Source organism: Thecamonas trahens, assembly GCF_000142905.1.
Source record: "Thecamonas trahens ATCC 50062 unplaced genomic scaffold supercont1.60, whole genome shotgun sequence".
Classification (NCBI taxonomy): Eukaryota; order Apusomonadida; family Apusomonadidae; genus Thecamonas; species Thecamonas trahens.
The window spans coordinates 73,470-90,008 of NW_013657620.1; the positions used below are offsets into that span (position 1 = coordinate 73,470).

Genomic DNA, 16,539 nt, shown 5'->3' on the forward strand with positions numbered 1-16,539 from the left:
CAAGTTACAGGCACCGAGCAAGGGACAGAACAGGAGAATGCATTGTCTGAGGCTCAGGAAAGGGCGGACAAGGAGGTGCTGTCGACCGGCGAGGAATTGCTATATTCTGCACTCGGTCTGCTGGTGGCGGCTCATCCGTTGGCTGTTGTCTCCTCGCACGATGCCGGTAGTCCGGCTGGCGATGGTGCGGCTGTGAGGACGCCCAAGCGAGACTCACTTCACGGACGGGTGTCTGGTGCAGAGGCGACGCCTCCGCCTCGGGCTCGGGCTCGGGCTCGGGCTCAGCCTCGAGGTGGCGATGGTACCGAGAATGAGTTTGACTCGCTGACGCTATCGACAGCGTCGCCGGTACCGACAACGCGTTCGGCGAGTGCTGGGTCAGACGACGGCGCGAGCCAGAGTCGGCTGCAAGCGGCTCATCAAGCTGTGGGCGCGCGGGTGCCTGTGCGCGATTTGGAGCGGGCAGAAAAGGTGGCACGGATGAAAGATGTGTTTAAGCGATGGCGCGACGAGCGGCGGGCCGAGCTAGCGGCGCTGCCTGCGCCAGTGCCCGGGGTTGACGACGCGACGACGTGGGCCCGGATCCGGCTGCGGACTGCCGTTGGCAATGTCAAGGCCGCTGGGTCTGCGCTTCTAAAGGCGGTGCGGGCGACTGCGGCAGAGCCTACACGGCCCGAGCTGTGGCATGGTGAGGATGCGGCCGCAAGCAAGATGGCCATCGCGCTACAGACGCTCTGCGACGATGCCGAGGCCCGTGCCGAGCTGGCGCGGATTGCGCAGCTTTGCACAGATGTGCTACATGCGGGACCAGCTGTCTACGCACCTCAGCCAGCGGTGAGTGATGGCGGCGGCGAGGGGGCCAGCAGCAGCACGCCGGTTTGGACGCCATGCCCGCCGCTGCCGACCGACGGCGAGGTGTGGGAGGCAGCAGTCGAGGCAGCAGGCGTGGCAGTGACGTCAACGGAGCGAGCATACGCGCGGCGACTGATGGCAGACCTGCCGCCGTGCCCGGGAACAATGTCGGGCATGCAGGCGCAGGTTGCACTGCTGCGGATGCGGCTGGCGTCAATGCATGAGCTGCTGCTGCACTCGTATCAAGCGCGCAGCTACACTGCTGCCGCGCGGCAAGGTGCAGACCAGCCGGTGCAGCCAGGGGCTAGGATCAGCCCAGCTCCTCAAAGTGATGGCGTGCCGCCGCGCCAGAGTCGCGAGTTTGGGACCGATCTGGCGCGAGCGCATCATGTGCTCCAGGTTTCGCACGCACACGCAGTCGAGGAGATCCACGCGCTCAAAGTGCGAAACCTCGACCTCGAGTCAGCCAACTACATGCTGCGCGGGGAAGTCCAGCGGCTGGCCGCACTGTGCGGCGAGCCTGCTGCGGACGGATGGATGGCTGGCGGTGACGGTGGCGGCGCGAGTGGGAGGTGGAACGTCGATCACGGCAGGCTGCTAACAACGCTAGACGTGATGGCAGCGGCGGTGGAGGAGCTGTGAAGCTCGAGGATTCATTTCGAATCAAGCGAGGTGGGTGCCGGCGAGGGTGAGAGCGAGGCCGAGGTCGAAGAGACCCTTGACCGTGACGGGACTCGTGAGCGGAAGCGAGGCGAGGGCGAGCCAGTGGCCACTCGCGGAACGGCACCGAGCGAGGCGCGAGCGGAGCGGAGCGGGGGCGATGTCTTCACAGGCGGGTGCAGCTCTCCTTGAGAGCGCGAGCCCGAGAGCGGCAGAGAGCCCAAGGCGACCCGCGATTCGAGCGGGGGGGGAGCTTGCTTGCTGACGCGACGAACGGATCGCTTGCCTCTCTTGGCAGCGTTGGCCACGTCCAGCGACGACGACGAGAACGATGAGCCTGTGAGAGCGGCTCGATTGCGTTTCACCCGCGAGTCAGCGCTCGAGTTGGTGACGATGCGGCGGCGAGGGCGGGCGCCACGAGCAGGTGATGTCGATGACGCGCCGTTCTGGGATGCCGAGCGGACGTGGGCGCGCGAGCCGAGTGAGCTGCGCCGACCAGGCCTGCCACCGCTTCCCTGCCGCGGCAGCTGTAGCAAGTCCTGCCTGTCAGCGCTGCCGACGAGGGCATCTGCAACAGCGACGGCCTGGGACGACGACGGAGTAACAGGCAAGGTCGGCGAGCGCATGGTGGTGTTGGATGACGGGCTGTGGTCGGAGAATTCGGTAGCCGACTCGAAGCCCGACTCGAACGGGGTATGAAGGATATCAACACCACCGAGTGAGACCGAAATGGAGCGGTTGGGCAAGTCGCGCCATACTGGCCCGTCGTCTGCGGCGTTGGTCTTGGAGTCGAGGGTGACCGCCATGGCGCGCTCGAGCCGGCCCGTCGAGACGGCGTACGCCAGTGACACGTCTCTGACGGCCGCAGTTTGCCTGCAGCGGATGCAGACGATGACGGCGACGACGACGAGCAGGGCGACCACGCCCACAATCAGCGCAACCTCGGCGGCTAGAGTAACCGAAGAGAGGCCAAAGATGGGCGAGCGCGGCGGCGGCGGCGGTGGAGGCGACGGGACCGATGTTGAAGTCCGGCTTGCTGTGCCAAGCAGCAAGCCCGAAGCCAAAAAACCGTCGGCTGAGCAGGCGACGGCGGGAGGGCTGAGCGGATCGAGATCGTCGATGGCCGGACAGGCAGCGTCAAGGCCAACAAACGAAACACCACGGCGGGCGCGGACAGTGACATTGCCAGCAATGACAGCTCGGGAGCCATTCGGCGCCAGCTTGAAGATCACGCACCCGAGCTCATCCGCAGCACACGCGCATCCAGGTGAAGCCGGGACCGGAGCCGGACCGACACCTGGGACGACACGGCAGAGCGAAGCATGGCCGGTCTCGGGCACATAGTCGCAAATCTGGGCCGTCGTGGTGAGCTGCGGCTGGGCCGCTGATTGAAGGTGAAAGACGCCCGCTGCGACGTGGAGATCAAATTGGGACCAGACAGCCTCTGCAGCTTCTGCTGGGCAGGGAGCGGCAGTAGATGCAGACGGCGAAGTGTCCTCAGCGATGGGTGGATGGAAGAGATTGACCCAGACCGACCGAGCAGTGATGGCGCCATGCCATGTGCCGACGACAGCTTGGCAATAGGAGAGCGAGTCAATTAGCGGCGAGCAGAGCGAAGCGAGCGAGGGAGCATCTGAGCAAAGAGACGAAGCAGGCCAAGTTGACATAGTATCAGACAGACCATGTCGAAGACCAGAGTATGAGGCACATGTATTTGATGTCGAATTCCAGTCACAAGCTGCCCATCCCGAGCTCGAGCTCGTCGACTCGAAACTAGCTTTGCAAGACAAGCATCCAGCAAGTTGGCCACACGACGACGTCAGCCCATGTTCCATTATGGGTGCGCTTACGGAGGTTACAGAGGATATGAAGGAGAGAAGGAGAACAAGGCCAAGTGTTACATGCAAACTCATTACCCATGTTCTCCTTGCCTTCTCTACCAACACCATACTCATACACCACGTCAAGTACAGGCTTGGAAAGTCGGGGGTGAGCCGTGCCAATCGTTGTTCGCTCGAGAAAGTCGCGTAACAAACGTTCGTTAATTGGTATGACAGAAAAAAAATCTCTTTCCGCTCTCCGCTCCACGTGCTGCACAACCAGTTGGTAACGACGAGGAATGTCCTGGAGATGGGAGCAGTGATAAGCGAGTGTACGAGGCTGATGAGTACTAGCGAGGGTGGGAGAGGAGGGGGCAGGGGTGTAACCGTGTGGCGTAGCGGAAGAGTTTGAGTGAGTCGAGCGTTGGCCAAAGGGTGGTGGAATTGGTGGGGGATCTGGGTGGTGGAGACTGGTGACGAGGGTGAGGAGTAGTGGCGAAGGATGGAGAGGCCGTGATCGTGCGCTGGCTCTTGTCGCCGTCGCCAACGCTATCACTCACTGCACGCTGAAGCACAGTGAGCGCAAGCGGGGCGCTTGGTCGACGAAGATGCGCTTTGCCGACAGAACCGAGAAACGTATCGCCATCACCCATGATCATGTACTCCAGCCTGAGCGCTGATGAGGGCAGGAAGCTGATGTACGCGGCCGCGCTTTGCAGAGTCGTGCAGAGGGCATCGACGGCAGCACACACCCATGTACCATCATCTACTGCACCACAGTATGTCTTTGTCAACCAACTCCTCTGACCAACGATTAACTCTTGTTCATATTAGTACACCTCATCATCAGCAGCACTCGACTCATTAATCATGGCAACCGATGTGGCGGCATGCCTTGACGCCTTTCACCACGCACTGGCCGCAGACTTTGGTGGCATGCGAGCCACGGCAGAGCAAATGCGCTCAGTTGTAGACATGCCTCCACTCTCTGCAGATGATGGTAAGCTTCCATTCCCACTCCCCATGCCCATCCCCCCCCCCCCTTCTCCCTCGCTCTTTCCGTAAATTTCAAATTTTGTGTTCCTTTGGCAACGCGCGCCACCAGAGCACCTGCTAGCCATGGCGGGCGACTTACGACGACGAGCATGTTGGGGCGGCGATGCGGGTGGGGAACAACAGGCTCGCGTGCTCAAGAGACTAAGAATGAAGTGACTGCTCGGGTGGGCAAGGTCCAGGAGGCGTGTGCCTCGCTCGCGGGCTCGCTGGAAGACGCGCCGTCGGTGGCCGATGTGGTGGCGGCGGTGCGGGCGCTGATGGCCGCCAACGCGGCGCAGCTGGCGGCTCTGGCAGGTGGGGACGAGACTGCGTCTGGCAAGTTTGGTGATGTCGGTACGGACACTGCTGGCGACGGTGTGGGCTATGGCATGGGCATGCACGAGCTGGACGACGAGCCGACCGGCTGGTCGCCTGTCGCCGACAAGTCCGCCGCCGCCGGCCTCGACGAGCCGGTTGTCAGCTCTTTGCCAACCCACACTCCACTGACGACCAATACGGCAATGAGGGCCCCGGTTGCTGCGATGGGAAGCCCGGGATCGGCCTTCCGCACGCCCGGGAAGAAGGCGCCACGGGCAGCCGCGCTGATGGCCGAGAGCGGACTCGCCACGCCGACCCTCGAAGACTTTGGCCTCTCTGCGGCATCAATGGCAGCACTCTCGCTCTCGCAAAACGCACCACCATCTCAGCTTGAGTATCAGCCGCGGCCTGCGGCCCAGCGGACAGTTGAGCCCGTGGTTCAGACCAAGCCAGTGGCAGCGACAGTCGCGACGCCTGTAGCGCCGCGCGTCGCTGCGGCCACGCAGGCAGAGCCGCGCGTCCCTGCACCCACACAGGCAAAGCCTGCCCCAACTGAGAACGAGTGGGACATGCTCGAATCTCCCGAACCGATGGCCATGCCGTCGAGCTTGGCTGCAACCGGAGGCTACGACGAGGCCAAGACGCCTGCCCGGCCGACGGCAGCTGCGGGCGCCGGCGCCGCTGAGCCGGCGGCCGAGCCGGCAGCGGCACTGGCGCCCAAGACGCCGCTGCTTCAGCGGTGCGCGGCGCTGGAAGCCAAGACGCCGATGTTTGACCGGCTGTCGATGTCTGAGACCAAGCGGGTGTACCCCGAGGGCCTTGATGTGCTCACGCCGCTCGAGGACGACTCTGCTATCCCGGCATACCTCCGGGTGCAGGTCTCGCTCAAGTGCGTCAACTCGACGCTCGAGGAGATTAACCAGCTGCTCGCAGACAAGTTTGAGGCCGGTGACGAGCCGTTCTTCACCCAGGACGAGCTCCTGGAGCTCGGGCTTCAGCGGTCGCAGATGAAGGCCATCGTCCTCATCCTCGTCAATGTCCGCGCCGTTGCTTCACGCAAGGTCGGCACCGCCACCCGCTACGTGGTCCGTGTGTAGCTGGCAAAGAGATAAACTGTATCATGATCAGCATCAGCCAAACCCGGCCCTTGGCCCAGCCCGGCCCGTGCCCCCGCCCGACCTCCTCTCCCGCGAAACTCGACCAACTGGCATGACCCCGACCCGACTCACTGGCCCTGGGCAGGGACACAAGCTACGAGCACAAGTCCAAGTCGCGAGAGGCGACACGCGACTGTAGAAGAAGAGTCGGAGGAGGCGCGGACAGGAGAAGGACAAAGAGAGGGGCTATGTTTGACGACGTGTCGTTTGAGTGGGTTGGCGGCGGATGGATACCTGTGGCCGTCGCTCCGTGAGGCTCGGACAATTGGGTGGTGGCCAAGGTCATTGCCATGGACATGGCCATCATCGGTCTGCCCATTGTTACTCTGGCAATTATTGTCTGGTCCATGCTGTGGTTTTGCTTCCTCGGGCCAGAGCTCCGTCGTCGGAAGCGTCTCCGTCGTGAGCGACGTCGTCGCATCCGTGCTGCCCGCACTGCCGCCGATCGCGTTCGAAGCGCTGTCGATGGCGATGGCGATGGCGATGGCGACGAGGCCTCTGCTGAACCACGGGTGGCTGCGGCGACAGGCGTGGATACATCTGCTAGGCAGGGGATGCGGCACAGGACATGAAAGCGCGCGATGTGGACCCAGGGGGAATGGGGTGGGGTGCGGGCAAGGTCGTTTCGGATGGCGATGACGCCCAGATGCGCAAGGGCCGACTGCCATGCAGCGGTACCAGCATCTGCGGCCGAGCAAGGACTACGAGTCCGTTGGGCTGCTTTGCATCCCCACATTAAAGCAGTGCGCGTGAGGTTTACTGGACCGCCGGCGCAGCGGGGTCGAGCTCGTGGTCAGCCTCGGGCGGAGGGGTGTCGCGGTGGCGGAGCGTCTCGAGGACCGAGAAGCCGAGGATGACGACGGCAATGCCGGCCAGACGGACCGGCGAAGAGTGGACGGCAGCAGAAGGCTCAATCCAGCCGTGGATGTAGTCGACGAGGACGGTGGTGGGGACGCAGAGCATGTTGGCGATGGCCACAAAGAGCGGTGACGAAACGAGGAGGGCGACAAAGACAAAGACGTTGAGCGCCTTGAGCAGGAGCTGCGCAATGAGCGTCCACAGCCAGACCTGGCCACTCGGCGGAAGCTCGACAGGATGCTTCTGGCCGTACTGCTGGATGAGGAAGCCAGGCGCGAGGACAAAGGCCATGAGGCCCATGAGAGTGACGTAGCCAGTGAGGTACGAGATGTTGGCGCCGCGAAGAGTCATGTTGAAAAAGACAAGACCCAACGCAAGGAGAAGGCCGGCAAAGGCACAGATGATATCACCGGCAACAGGATTGGGGGCGTGCGACGAGTCGTGCTCCGCCATTGCAGTCATGGCTGTTCCGCCGAGGCAGAGGACCACTGCCAGCGACTTGCCCCACGTCGCCGACTCGCCCAACAGCAGCCACGAGAGGCCGTAGACAAAGACAGCAGACGACGAGACAAAGGTGATGGCCGATCCAGGCGAGGTCAGCGCCAGGCCTGCAAACGAAGCAGCGTTGGAGAGGGCAAACAGCGCCGCAACCCCACCCGAGACACCCGCCAGCTTGGCCATGCTCATCTTCCGAGCCGCCAGCGTAGCTTTCAAGTTCTCCCACAGCGACATCTCTCCACCATCCGCCCCACCTACGACTCGCTGGTCCGCTGCGGTCAGCAGCGGCGCTGCCTCGCCTTGACCAAGTCGACCACGATCACAATCACGATCACGAGCACGAGCACGATCATCCGCAAGGTGATCATCCGCAAGGTGATCATCCGCAAGGTGATGGCGACGTTGACCACCCATGCGTGACGCAATCATATGGCGAGGAGATGGAAGCGGATCATATGGCGAGGGGATGGAAGCGGATCAGGGGCAGCAATGGACTTGCCCGTGGAGAGGCATGGCCAGATGAGGTAGACAAGGGGAGCAGCGAGAGCATTGAGGATGGCATTGATGAATGATTGAAGAAATGGTTGCTTGTAATCGAGTCCGGTCGAGACATGCTTGAGTGCCTGCACATAGCCCACGTACGACGCCACAATCCCACCTGCAAGTCCCAACTGTACCCATAACCCGTTCCTGCCCTTGCGCTCACGAGTGCTCCCACCAACTCTCTCTGCCTTTCCCATATTCCCTCCAAACACCTCGTCGGATTGAGTTGACTGTCTCGTGTGACTCGCCGCACTCGTCCGACTCGCCGCACTCGTCCGACTCGCTGCACTCGTCCGACTCGCCGCGCGCACCTCACCATCACCTGCCTCTGCGAGTCAGACAGATGCTCAGTTGTGATGGGCGGTGATGACATGAATTGGCACATGCTGGATGGGGATCGATTGGTTGGCATTCAAACTCTGCTGGGTATTAGCGGGCGGATTGGCATGCGAGGAGGAGGAGGAGGAGAGGGAGGGGGGGAAGGGTAGTTTGTGTGGACTCGTTTCCCCGTGGCCTACGTGCAGCTGTACATCATTGACTACGATGATGACGATGATGACGATGGTGATAAAGTTGAGGAGCGAGTAGCGGCTCGGGTTGAGTCCGAAGTGCTTGCATGCTTTCTGTAGATCTTGTCCGACTCGTTCGACTTGCCCATCGCGTCCTCCTCCAGCGAGGACGCAATTGACTGAGCCCGCCCCCGCCTAGTGGCGGCAAAGACGATCGCGCCGACTGACGTGAGGACGAGGATAATTGCCACAGCCGAGACGGTGATGAGCAATGTGCTGCGTGCGAAAGAGGATGATGGCGACGAAGCAGTCTCTGCCGTCGCGGTCACGACGCAACTCTTAGCGTCGCAGGACACCGAGACGCCGGTGGCTGAGCCGGATGCCGCCCGGGTCGCGGGGCCGACTAGACGTGCCGCGCTAAACTGTCCTATGACGTTTCCGGCGGTCAAGATGGTGATCTGTGTCCCAGCGTCGAGCAGCCCGTTGACCGGGAGCCGGATGATGAGAAGCGGACGCTCGAGGGTCACAGACGTTGTTGCCGTCACGTAAGACTGCGCCACGTTTGCCGGGTCAATTGGGAGCATAATCGAGAGCGTGCTTGATGGACCCAAAACGATGGAGCTTGCGGTGACTCGACCGGCACCCGACACGCTCAGCGTGCCGACAACGGTCAACGTGTTGGCGATGGTGAGCGAGGACGGGACCGTGACCGTTGCCCCAACCCCGACCTGTGCTCCACCAGTCACTGTCATCGGAACACCGATGGTGAGGCCCTGCGTCCCGTTGACGACAAGGTCAGCGACGACCGAATCGGTCACCAGCGATCCGGTGTCGCAGAGCGAAACCGAGGCGACCATGCTCGAGACTGGCGTCGCAGGCGCGTACACCGTTCCACAGAACGAGATGGCAGCTAGCGTGGTGAGCGGCTCCACAGCGGTGCCCAGGGCGGGCGCTGCGCTCCGCTCAGCCACCGGAATCCACCCCCCGTCTACATCAAGCGGCGGAGGCGGCGATGGCGGAGGCGGCGACGGCGGCGGAGGCGCTGGCGGAGGCGGCGACGGCGGCGGAGGCGATGGCGGCGGTAGCGGAGGCGGCGATGGCGGCGGCGATGGCGGCGGAGGTGGGGCTGGGGCGCGGCACTGCGCGGTCGAGTAGTCGCCGATCACACGACTCACCTCGCCGGACGCCAGGGTGACTTTGCGGATGACCGAGTTGGCCACGCACGCCTGAACAAAGATCAGCGACGTACCGTCAACCGAGAGCGTCAGCGACCGCGGCTGCAGCCGTGCGGCGGCACCGAGAGCATCAACTGGATCAAAGACGCTGGCACCGCCTGCGATGTTGATCACTTTGCCGGTGGCCACGGCGACAGAGCGGATGGTGCTCGTGTCGGCGACATACAATGTCGCGCCATCGCTCGAGAGCGCTAGCGCCCGGGGCGAGTCGAACCGAGCAGCGGCACCAGTGGCATCAATGCGCCCGGCGGCACCTGCTGTGCCTGCAAGAGTTGACACAGTTGCCGCAGCGAGGTCAACTCGACGCACAACATGGTTGCCACGATCCGCCACGTACAGCGTCGTGTCATCAACAGCCAGATGAACCGGCGACGAGAAGGATGCCGAGGCGCACGCGCCATCAGCCGAGCCGACCGCCCCCACACCGCAAAAGATAGAGACGGCCCAGTTTGCCCCGGGATCGAGTTTGCGGATGCGGTGGGCCGAGGCACCGATCTCCGACACGTAGACAAAGCCCGCGCCTGATCCGAGGGCAGCTGCCGCCGCCGGCGACGAGAACCGTGCCGCCGCGCCGACGCCATCCGTCGAGCCTGGCACGCCCGATGAGCCAGCAACGATAGCAGTGGTCATTTCACCATCCCTCACATGTCCAGAGTACAGCACATGATTCGTCGGCGAGGGAATGATCAAAGTTGACAACGTCCAGAAAGTGCCAGCGCCGCCGTTGTTCGCCGAACCGCCGCCTTCCACCGCGAGCCAACCTCCATCGGTGCTGACAAGGCCTCGGGCGGACTGTGTAGCCACCAGAAGAGAGCAAAAAGTCGGGAACGGTAAGAGTATTGCCACAAGTACCACAGGGTGCAATAGTGGCGCCACACTTGTTCGCATACTTGCTCTTGACTTGACTTGGCGAGGTGCGGGAGTTGTGGTGGTGAGTGGAGTGGCGTCGGACCGTATCTTTTTTTGCAAAGCGCGAGCGAAAAAAAACTCGCATGGCGGCTGCCGGATAGCTATGGGACACGACCGTTGCTGCTCGAGCCAGGCAGCCAGGCAATGGCCAGAGGTCAGAGATACTGTGTTTGAGTGTTGGAAGGTGAAGGGGTATGTGTGCTTGTTCTCTATGGCGGTATCTAGAGAGGGGAATGAAGCCCGAATATGTGGATAGATTTGGTTGCTCGCCGGCTTGACGCCGGAAGCTGCTTACGGAGGGAGTGGTCACTCGCAGCGTGCATGTCTGAGCGGAAAGATCCTGGCATACTTAATGTATGTACTGCGCTGCTGCTCCGGTGGGGTGGGTGTGTGGGTGGGATCACATGCTGTGGACCTGGTTGTGCGGGCTGTAGGCATGCCGACGGCAAGGGCGTCGTCTGCTTGAAAAATGTGCAACTAGCGAGTCTGCTTCGGCGCCTTAGCCATGCCATTGCACGCGATAGAGGGCTTGTTCCGAGCGAGAATCAGGTGGCATGCCTGAGTCTGCCTTGAGGCTTGCATGAGTGAGTCCTGGTGGTGTCTTGCTGACGCAGCTTGGGCGGCGCCGGCCTTTCCTGCGGCACCAAAGCAAGCCACAAGGATACAGTCAGTACCGCGGCCAGTCCCCCTCCCCTCCCCCCTACCCAACGGAATACCATCTCCAAACCTCAGCCAAGGCGGAGGCGAGGGTGCGTGGAGTGGGTGAGGACAGGGTCGCGCTGATGAGCACGCGTCTGGGCGGAGTTGAGCTGTGGCGCAAGGGCGGGGTCAAGGCCGGGTCGGGAGGAGTCGTCACACCGGGGCCACGTGAAGAGCCCCGCTAGCAACGTTCCTTGCCACGGTGGCAGACAAAAGGAGGCACGTGAGCGGCTGTGCACCCGTCACCGGACGGCGTGTTCACCGCGAGGAGGAGGAGGTCAGTAAGTTGACCACGCCGTGTTGACTGGGAAGGTGACGCCGAAACGCGCTTGCTGCAAGCCGGCTCGTGACTCCACAAGCTTCGGGGCCCCCGGGCGGGCACAGCGTGGGCAGGCACGCAGCAACGAGAGTTTTCGCCACATAGCGATCAGCAACACGCTGCAAGCATGTCATGGGCAAGCATGTCATGGGCAATCAAAGGTGCCAAGATGGACGACATGGGAATGTGGTGTTACCATAGAAGGTTCGTCGTGAGCTTGTTGCCTCGTTGTGTGAGAGCCAATTGACTTTCATAAAAACAGAGCCACGCGGTCAACTCGAGAAACAACGCAGCACGGCCACCCACACCGCCACATAGCGACACACCACACACCCATCTCAAACCGACGAGGTAAGTAAGCTATCCCCCCCAAAATAAGCAAGCTACAATCACATATACTTAGCAATATGTTCTCCAATTTTGATGGATTCATCTCATCTTATGCGACTTGCAGCCGTGGCCACTTGCCATCCTTCAGGAAGGTCACGAACCTCCCCCCCCCCATCCCCTTCTTCGGTTATTCTACGTGCTTTGATTTTTGTTGTTGCGTGGTCAAAATCGTATTCATTTTGACGTGTGTGCATCGACGTCGACCACGTGGCGTGGCATGGCCGGTCAGCGGGCGAACGGCATCTGTCACCATCTCGTGGCCCTTGCAAGGATGGGTGTGGTGGTGGCTGGAAATGGATGATTTGCTGGCGTGTCCCTCACTTACCTTTGCAATTATGGCGGGCGTGCTTTCCTCGTCTTCCCTACTCTTGGCGACGATAATTGGCGTCATGGTGACTCAACGTTACGTCTCGGTGATTACCCTCACATGAACATCTTTGATGGATATCGCTCATTGGCACGGCTGCTTTGCCTGCGACTGGCGATGCCCTTGACGTTGCATCGGATCGCGTTGTCTTTCTATGGTGCGTGTGTGGCTGCTGGACGACGACAGTCTCACTGAACCACACCTTTGACCATGGCTGCTGACATGAAGACGCGCCCGACCGAGGCCTTTGCGTTTGGCCACGAGGGGCCTGTCAACATCAGATGGAACAAACTGGCGTCGACGTATGTGTCGGACGATCCGCGAGCCAAGGCGTCGTCACTGTTTGAACTGCGGGCGACGAACGGATACATGCCGACACATCATCCGCTGACCACGCTGCCTGAGCCGTTTGGCCCGCTCGACTCGCTGCTGCGGCGGATGCCGGCGAAGCTGCGTGCCGAGAACCCGCGGCCGGGCCAGGAACTAGTGTCGGAGGACAAGGGCCTGTTGTTTGTGGGCGATCGGGTGGAGCCGCCTGCAGGTTCTGCGGCAGCGGCGGAATTGAAGCAGATCTGCTCGGAAGAGCGGTCACTGATCAAGGAGCTTGAGGCGGCGACCGAGACCGAGACCGCCGAGGCGCTGTCTGCGGCGCTGCTCGAGGTGCAGGAGAAGAAGCGGAGCGTGTACCATGGGCTCATTCCCGACGTTGCCGCGCGATTCGAGGCGCTCTACCGCGGCGACCGAGTCGATGCTCAGCTCCCGCTCTACGGCGAGGTTGCAGCGCTGCCGAACTTGGTGCAGGCTGCACGTGATGTGGTGGCGCACGCCGAGCGTGGGCAGTCGCCGCTCATCATGGCGCTCTTCCGCGACTACTCGTTCCTGCTCTCGGCGTACATCTTTGAGCCGGCGCACTGGTACTACCAGTTCCACTATCGCATTCCCAGCATCCGTGGGCAGAAGACTGAGAACGCGTACGGGTTTGCGCGGTCGGTCGTCCCGCCGCAGATCGCGCAGCCGCTCAAGGTCATTGCCGACGCCATCGGGCTCAAGCCGTTTGTCGAGTACTCGTGCGGATGGGGCCTCAACAACTGGCGCTTTGTCCAGGACACACTCGAGACCACGGCAGTCCCGCACTTTGTTTTTCCGACGGTTCGCTCAACTATGCGGCGCTGACCGAGGCCGGCATGTTTGAGTACGACAACCTCGACATTGTGCGGCCGAACACCGGGACCGAGGACGAGCGTGGCTTTGCCGTCGTCCACGTCCAGCTCGAGGCTTACACCTCGCAGCTCATTGCCGCCGCGCGGGTCATTATCGAGAGTGCGGAGCAGCTGACGATCGGCGCGGACGGCGCGGCGAGCGAGAGCTCGCTGCACGCTCTCCGGTCGGCGCTGCACATGCACGCCGAGGGCATGAAGCGCATTTGCGAGATCCAGCACACCATGTGGAAGCGCTCCAAGCCAGCAGCGTACCTTGACCTGCGGACGTTCATCTACGGCGTGGAGGGCAACTGCGGGCCAAACAAGATGTTCCCGGCCGAGGGACTTGCGTACGAGTTTGAGGAGGGCCGGCAGTTCCTCAAGCCGCGCGGCGAGTCGGGCGCCAACTCGTCGATCATTCCGGGCGCCGACACGCTCTTTGGCGTTGTCTTTATGTACCCGGAGAACAACCTGACCAAGTACCTCTCGGAGCTGCGCTCGTACCGGCCGCTGCTGCAGCGCGATTATCTGCGGCTGCTGGGCGATGCCGTCGTCCGCCACAACATTGTCGAGTGCCAAGCGTCGACGGATGCCGACGGTCGCGACACCTCGGTGGTCGGCGGCGTGCTCGCCCGCGATCCAGTCGCCAAGTTCCTCTGGCTTCTCAACGTCTCGCTCATCCGCCGCTTCCGCATGGAGCACTGGCGCCACACCAAGGCCTTTATCATCAAGCACACTCGCAACCCGGTGGCGACCGGCGGCACTCCGATCACCCAGTGGCTGCCCAACCAGCTCGGCGCTGTCCTCCGTCTCATGCAGGCCATTACCGCCTCGTTCACTGAGGACGACATCGATGTCATCAACGAGCACTTTGCGCCCGAGCTCACCCAGCTCCGCACCTACTTTGAGTCCCGCCCGGCTCTTCCGCAATCGGTGCTCGACGCCATCGACTCGGCCGACTCGGCCTACGACATGCTCTCCGCCGCCTTTGACGGCACTGTCGCCTTTTGTCTCCAGGAGCTCCAGCAAGATGCCGCTGAGCTCAAGGGCCTCTTTACCGACCAGGAGTAAACGACCGCCGCATTGAATGGCCAACGGTGAGCTCACAGGGAGCTCACCGCGAGCCGCCATCGATGGCAGCCGCACAGCACCGAGACGGCACATGCTCGGCGCCAACAGATCCTAAAAGAGTGCGGGGTACTTTATCAAGGGTGGGAGGCAAAGATGTCCGGGACAATCGACGAGAGAAAGTGTCGCAGCGACGGCGGGGTGTCCAGAGGGAGGGCGAGGCTGGCGCGCTCGGCCGCGGACGAAGCGGCAGGCGCAGCAGACGATGCAGACGATCCTGATGGCAGCGGCATGGGCGGCGGGCGCGGCGAGAGCAGATCGGCGAGCGTTGTCGACGAGTACGCCGCCCGCGCCTCCGAGTTGAGGTTCTTGAGCTTCTTGAAGCCCGGCAGCGCCGCCAGCGGGGAGTGCAGCAGCGTGTGCAGCGACGACGACGCCGCTGGCGTCGCCAGCAGCGCCTGTATCGAGGTCGGCGAGAGGAGCGAGTAGAACGAGGCGTCGCCCGGCGGCGGCGGCGGGAGCGGTCCTTCCGACGCCGCTGGCATCGCCGCGGCAAGAGGGGGTGCTGCACTTCCATGAGTGCGGGGCTGGCTGGCCTCGGCTCCGTTTCCGCCTCCGCCGCGCTGCGGCACAACCACCCGCGGCCGCGACCGCGAGCTGGCCCGCGACGCCCGCGCCGACGGCGGACGCGATCCTGCCGGCGATGCCGAAGCTGAGCTCGACGACCGCTCGCTGCGAGCACGCTGCGCGCTGGGTAGGCTCGCTGCCGCCAGCGGAGCGGCGGCGGTGGCGGCGGCGGCGGCCGAGGCAGCGGCGGCGGCAGCGGCGGCAGCGGCGGCAGTGGGCCCAGCCTGGTCTGCACTCAGCGCTGCGATAAGGGCACTGACAGTCTCGTGCATGGCCAGAGTCGTCTGTTGGGTATCGGCCAGCTCTGAGCGGAGGGCAACGACGGTCTCCTCAGCCGCATCAAGGCGCGACTGGAGCTCGGTGTGACCGGAGGCGAGCAGGGTCAGCTCCGACTCCATTTCGGACCGCTTGCGCTTGAGCGATTCGACTTCGGACTGAAGCGCGAGGGCACGGACCTCAACGTCTGCGCCAGCGGGCTTGCGGTTGCGGACAATGTTGGCAAGGAGGTCAGGCCGGTCACGGATGAAGCACTTGTGGTAGAAGGACATGTCCGACGGATCGCCAAAGCGGACTTTGCGGAAGCCGTACAGGTTGAACTGCCGATGCATCGACGCAATTCTCCCATGCTTGAAGAACCGCGGCAGAATCTCCGCCGCCAGCTCGTCGTCGCCCACAATCTCAAACGACCGTCCGTCCTGCTTCCATCGGATCAGCGCGTCCGTCTCCGGATCAGAGACCAGCTCAAAGGCCTTGGTCAGGAACGGCGAGATCTTCTTCTTGCTGCCACTCTTGGTTGCACCAGTACTTTGCGCACCACGAGGCGCGCCACCACCAGGCATGTTGATGGTCTATTGGGGGGGGGGGGGGGGGTAATGGGGACAGAATTCGAACCTTCGATTCGAACCTTTCGACGCGGCCTCACGAAGAACTCAGCTCCTTGAGGGACGGCAATGACGGGGGGAGAGGGTACGGACTAGAGGTGTGGAGTGCGTGCTTCTGCATATGTTAGGCTTGTTCTTGGTTCGCTCCCGGCAAAGTATGTGGCGGGAGGGTGTGTGGCGGGGGTTGACGGTGACGGTGAGTCGGTTTTCCAGGTCTGATGGAAAGTCGGGTGGAGAACGGGGAGCAGGGAGTCGTACCGTACCATTGGAGAGCGGAACGAACGAACGAACGGGTGAGCGATGACACGAACGAAGCGAACGAACGAATGAACGATGACATGAACGAAGCGAAAGAACGAATGAGCGATGACATGAACGAAGCGAACGAACGAATGAACGATTGGTGGAACAAACCATCGATTGAAGGTATGTACTCGATGGAACGAAACGATGGCCATCATGTTGGCCTGACCAATGCCTCCTCCTCCCCTTCACCCTCTCCTCTACCTCCCCCCTCCCCCCCTCCCCCCAGCCCCAGCCCACCATGACCAACATGCCCATCCAAGACCTAGTGGTCAATGTCAACCTAGGTGAC

The 16,539-nt window shown here is 62.5% G+C and overlaps 7 protein-coding genes across 7 annotated transcripts in view; 4 read left to right on the forward strand and 3 right to left on the reverse strand.

Annotated features, from left to right (window-relative positions):
• Positions 1-480: 480 nt before the first annotated feature.
• Positions 481-1,494, forward strand: AMSG_10538 (uncharacterized protein; the record flags this gene model as incomplete). The annotated part of the gene is made up of 1 exon (XM_013898023.1): positions 481-1,494. One exon carries the CDS (start codon positions 481-483, stop codon positions 1,492-1,494), a length of 1,014 nt encoding a protein of 337 aa, XP_013753477.1.
• A 184-nt stretch (positions 1,495-1,678) lies between these two features.
• On the reverse strand, positions 1,679-3,179 carry AMSG_10539 (uncharacterized protein; the record flags this gene model as incomplete). The annotated part of the gene is made up of 2 exons (XM_013898024.1): positions 1,679-1,699; positions 1,788-3,179. 2 exons carry the CDS (start codon positions 3,177-3,179, stop codon positions 1,679-1,681), a joined length of 1,413 nt encoding a protein of 470 aa, XP_013753478.1.
• Positions 3,180-4,202: 1,023 nt separating this feature from the next.
• AMSG_10540 (uncharacterized protein) lies at positions 4,203-5,808 on the forward strand (the record flags this gene model as incomplete). Its single annotated transcript, XM_013898025.1, has 2 exons — positions 4,203-4,332; positions 4,512-5,808. 2 exons carry the CDS (start codon positions 4,203-4,205, stop codon positions 5,780-5,782), a joined length of 1,401 nt encoding a protein of 466 aa, XP_013753479.1. The 3' UTR covers positions 5,783-5,808.
• A 790-nt stretch (positions 5,809-6,598) lies between these two features.
• On the reverse strand, positions 6,599-10,115 carry AMSG_12364 (uncharacterized protein; the record flags this gene model as incomplete). The annotated part of the gene is made up of 5 exons (XM_013898074.1): positions 6,599-7,432; positions 7,828-7,869; positions 8,272-8,332; positions 8,554-9,212; positions 9,426-10,115. 5 exons carry the CDS (start codon positions 10,113-10,115, stop codon positions 6,599-6,601), a joined length of 2,286 nt encoding a protein of 761 aa, XP_013753528.1.
• A 2,264-nt stretch (positions 10,116-12,379) lies between these two features.
• Positions 12,380-14,439, forward strand: AMSG_10543 (indoleamine 2,3-dioxygenase; the record flags this gene model as incomplete). Its single annotated transcript, XM_013898026.1, has 2 exons — positions 12,380-13,318; positions 13,348-14,439. 2 exons carry the CDS (start codon positions 12,380-12,382, stop codon positions 14,437-14,439), a joined length of 2,031 nt encoding a protein of 676 aa, XP_013753480.1.
• A 134-nt stretch (positions 14,440-14,573) lies between these two features.
• AMSG_10544 (heat stress transcription factor C-1b) lies at positions 14,574-16,065 on the reverse strand (the record flags this gene model as incomplete). The annotated part of the gene is made up of 2 exons (XM_013898027.1): positions 14,574-15,843; positions 16,034-16,065. 2 exons carry the CDS (start codon positions 16,063-16,065, stop codon positions 14,574-14,576), a joined length of 1,302 nt encoding a protein of 433 aa, XP_013753481.1.
• Positions 16,066-16,488: 423 nt separating this feature from the next.
• AMSG_10545 (uncharacterized protein) overlaps positions 16,489-16,539 on the forward strand; it is a gene marked incomplete at its 5' end in the record, with an annotated part of 748 nt that continues 697 nt past the window's right edge. Inside the window, one exon of the mRNA XM_013898028.1 lies at positions 16,489-16,534. Within this exon, the coding sequence (XP_013753482.1) occupies positions 16,489-16,534 (46 nt within the window). The remainder of the gene's footprint in view (positions 16,535-16,539) is intronic.